General features: G+C 46.2%; 1 protein-coding gene across 1 annotated transcript; it reads left to right on the top strand.

Annotated features, from left to right (window-relative positions):
• The first annotated feature begins 1,130 nt into the window (after positions 1 to 1,130).
• Positions 1,131 to 2,096, top strand: LOC127382706 (taste receptor type 2 member 9-like). Its single transcript, XM_051614668.1, has one exon. The coding sequence runs from the start codon at positions 1,131 to 1,133 to the stop codon at positions 2,094 to 2,096; it is 966 nt and encodes a 321-aa protein (XP_051470628.1).
• Positions 2,097 to 2,416: the final 320 nt, after the last annotated feature.

Genomic DNA, 2,416 nt, shown 5'->3' with positions numbered 1-2,416 from the left:
TCTAGTCCTGGGGCAGGTGTCAAGCGCAGGCTGGGCAAGCTCCTACTCAGGTCCAGTTTGGTTTAGGATTGGGCAGGCAGCAATCCCTCGGGGTGGGCAGGACTCAGCAAGCAGGCTTGAAGCCCCACGGAGCAGGCAGGGTCCCCAGGGAGCAGGCACGATCCCCACGGAGCAGGCACAGGAGGTCCCTTTTCTGCTTCTCTGGGCATCGGTCGCGGGGCAGCCCCCCCTTCCCTTCAGCTCCTCCGGACAGCGAGGCTGGAGTTCCAGGTGGCTTCTGGTGCTGCAGCAGGGTCTCCTCCTGGGCAGGCAGAGAGTCCTGGGCCTGCAGAACTTGCCCTCTTTTATAGATCAGAAATCACTGTTTGAGAAAGCACCACTGTTCAAATTAGCCAGTCAGCATTGGCCAGGTAGGTACTCTGTCAGAGGCAGCCTTTTAGCTGTTGTCCATTTTTCTGCCAGTTACCATAACCCTTATGCTCTTTTCTTGTTGTGGACTTATGGGGAAGAGCAAGGGGCCAGTTACAGTCCATCTTAGGCTAAATCAGCAAAAAGACACCACTCTTGCTTTGTTTAGTCTTGTGTAGGGGAAGAGAAGATGGACCGTTCCCCACAGGTGCCTGCAGAGGATCCAAATGGACTCCAGTTTCCAGCATCTTGGTTTTGGAATTCTGCAGCTCCTGCACTCTCAGATGAAAGAGGACAGTGACTCCCCAGACTCTGCTTTGCTGAGATCACCCCTCCCTGTGCTCATCGTAGGGGACAAAGGGACAGGAGAACCCAGGTGCTGAACCCTGACAGCCATCAGTCAGGCCACAATCACTGCATCACTACATGGTTCACCACAGAAAAACATCTGCTTTGTCTGTGTCACTCAACACAGCTCTTTGGAATGGAAATTCAAATGTTGGAGACTGACACTGATACCAGGTAAGAGAATACCCAGCACATTTACATCCTTCCACCTGCCCTGCTTTGAATAGGAGCAGCACCAAAATCCCCACCACCACCAGCTCTATAAAGCTCCTCTTTCCATACGTGACACACACCAAGCAGCAGCTGCCAACCTGTGCTAAGCCCTGGGGCAACAGCCTCCTGTTCTGGCACAGCACCGCCACCCACCTTGGAGGATGGAAGATTGTTACTCTCAGAACAAGTATAATGTCACCACATACAATGTCTTGGCAATGGCCATCCTCTCCCTGCAGACATTTGCTGGCATGTGGATAAATGCTTTCATGGTTTCTGTGCTTTGCATTGCTTGGGTCAGAAAGAAAAGCTCCAACTCCAATGAGAAGATCTTGCTCTTTCTGGGATGGACCCGGTTCTGGTATCTGTGCATCGCATGGGTCTGTTCCATTATTGAAAATATTTACCCTTGGTGCATTTATGTTCGACCTGTACCCCAACTAATTTTAGCCTTTCAGACCTTTTTCAGTTGTTCCAGCCTGTGGGTTTCTGCCTTCCTTTCTGTTTTTTACTGCATAAAAATTGCAAATTTCCAGCACAGCTTCTTCAGCCACCTGAAAGTGAAAATTGACAGGATTGTGCCATGGGTGCTCTTGGGTTCTGTGCTTTTATCCTTGGGCATGGGGATCCTGCTCTACAAAGCCATTGATGAAGCAGTCTGTGACAACATCAACTGCACCACCACAGGGAATTTCTGGAAACTGAACATCAACGTTCATCAGCATTTTTTCCCTGTTTATTTTATCACTGGCTTTGAATACGCCATTGCATTCACAGCAGTCATCTCTTCTGCCCTTCTCCTCCTCTTTTCTCTCTGGAGACACAAACACAAGATGCAGATGAAGTCACTGAAGAACGTCAGCATGGATGCCCACATCAAAGCCATGAAATCTATTCTGTGCTTTCTCTTCCTTTACATAATTAACTTTATATGTTTGTTTTTCAATATGATTTATTTCACAGAGAAGGGAAATGCTTTGACGCTTCTCACTGTAGTATTACAGGATACTTCTCCAACTGTTTATTGCCTCATCCTGATTTTCAGCAATCCCAAACTGAAAAAGACGCTGCTAAGGACCCTGTCCTGTGTGAAGTGCAAGATTTGTATGAGGCAGAATATGTCATAAAAGCTGGAGTCCATTAAAAATGTTGATATTTTTGTATAAAAAAGCAAGTACTTTGATCACCAGTGCACCTCTCCAGCCAGCACAGGTGATACAGATGTTGTAGCTTCACCATCTAAGTTAAGAAAATATCATTAATATTCCTTGAACTTTATTGAATTAATATGAGTCCAAATAATTATTATTGCATTTGATGTAGATAATGCTTTGAGTTGCATTCTTGTCAATAACAATATAATTTAGACATGGTACATGGACTAGCTGCAAAAGGACAATAACAATACTGCAAATCTTTTAAAAGTGTTTTGGTTTGTTTTTTTCTG

Source organism: Apus apus, chromosome 3 (assembly GCF_020740795.1).
Source record: "Apus apus isolate bApuApu2 chromosome 3, bApuApu2.pri.cur, whole genome shotgun sequence".
Taxonomy (NCBI): Eukaryota; Metazoa; Chordata; class Aves; order Apodiformes; family Apodidae; genus Apus; species Apus apus.
Note: the sequence above shows the minus strand (reverse complement) of the source record. Positions and strands in the feature narration are given on the sequence as shown.

Bases quoted from the DNA above. Each gene is read 5' to 3' on its own strand.
- LOC127382706 (XM_051614668.1), top strand. From the start codon at position 1,131: ATGGAAGATTGTTACTCTCAGAACAAGTATAATGTCACCACATACAAT.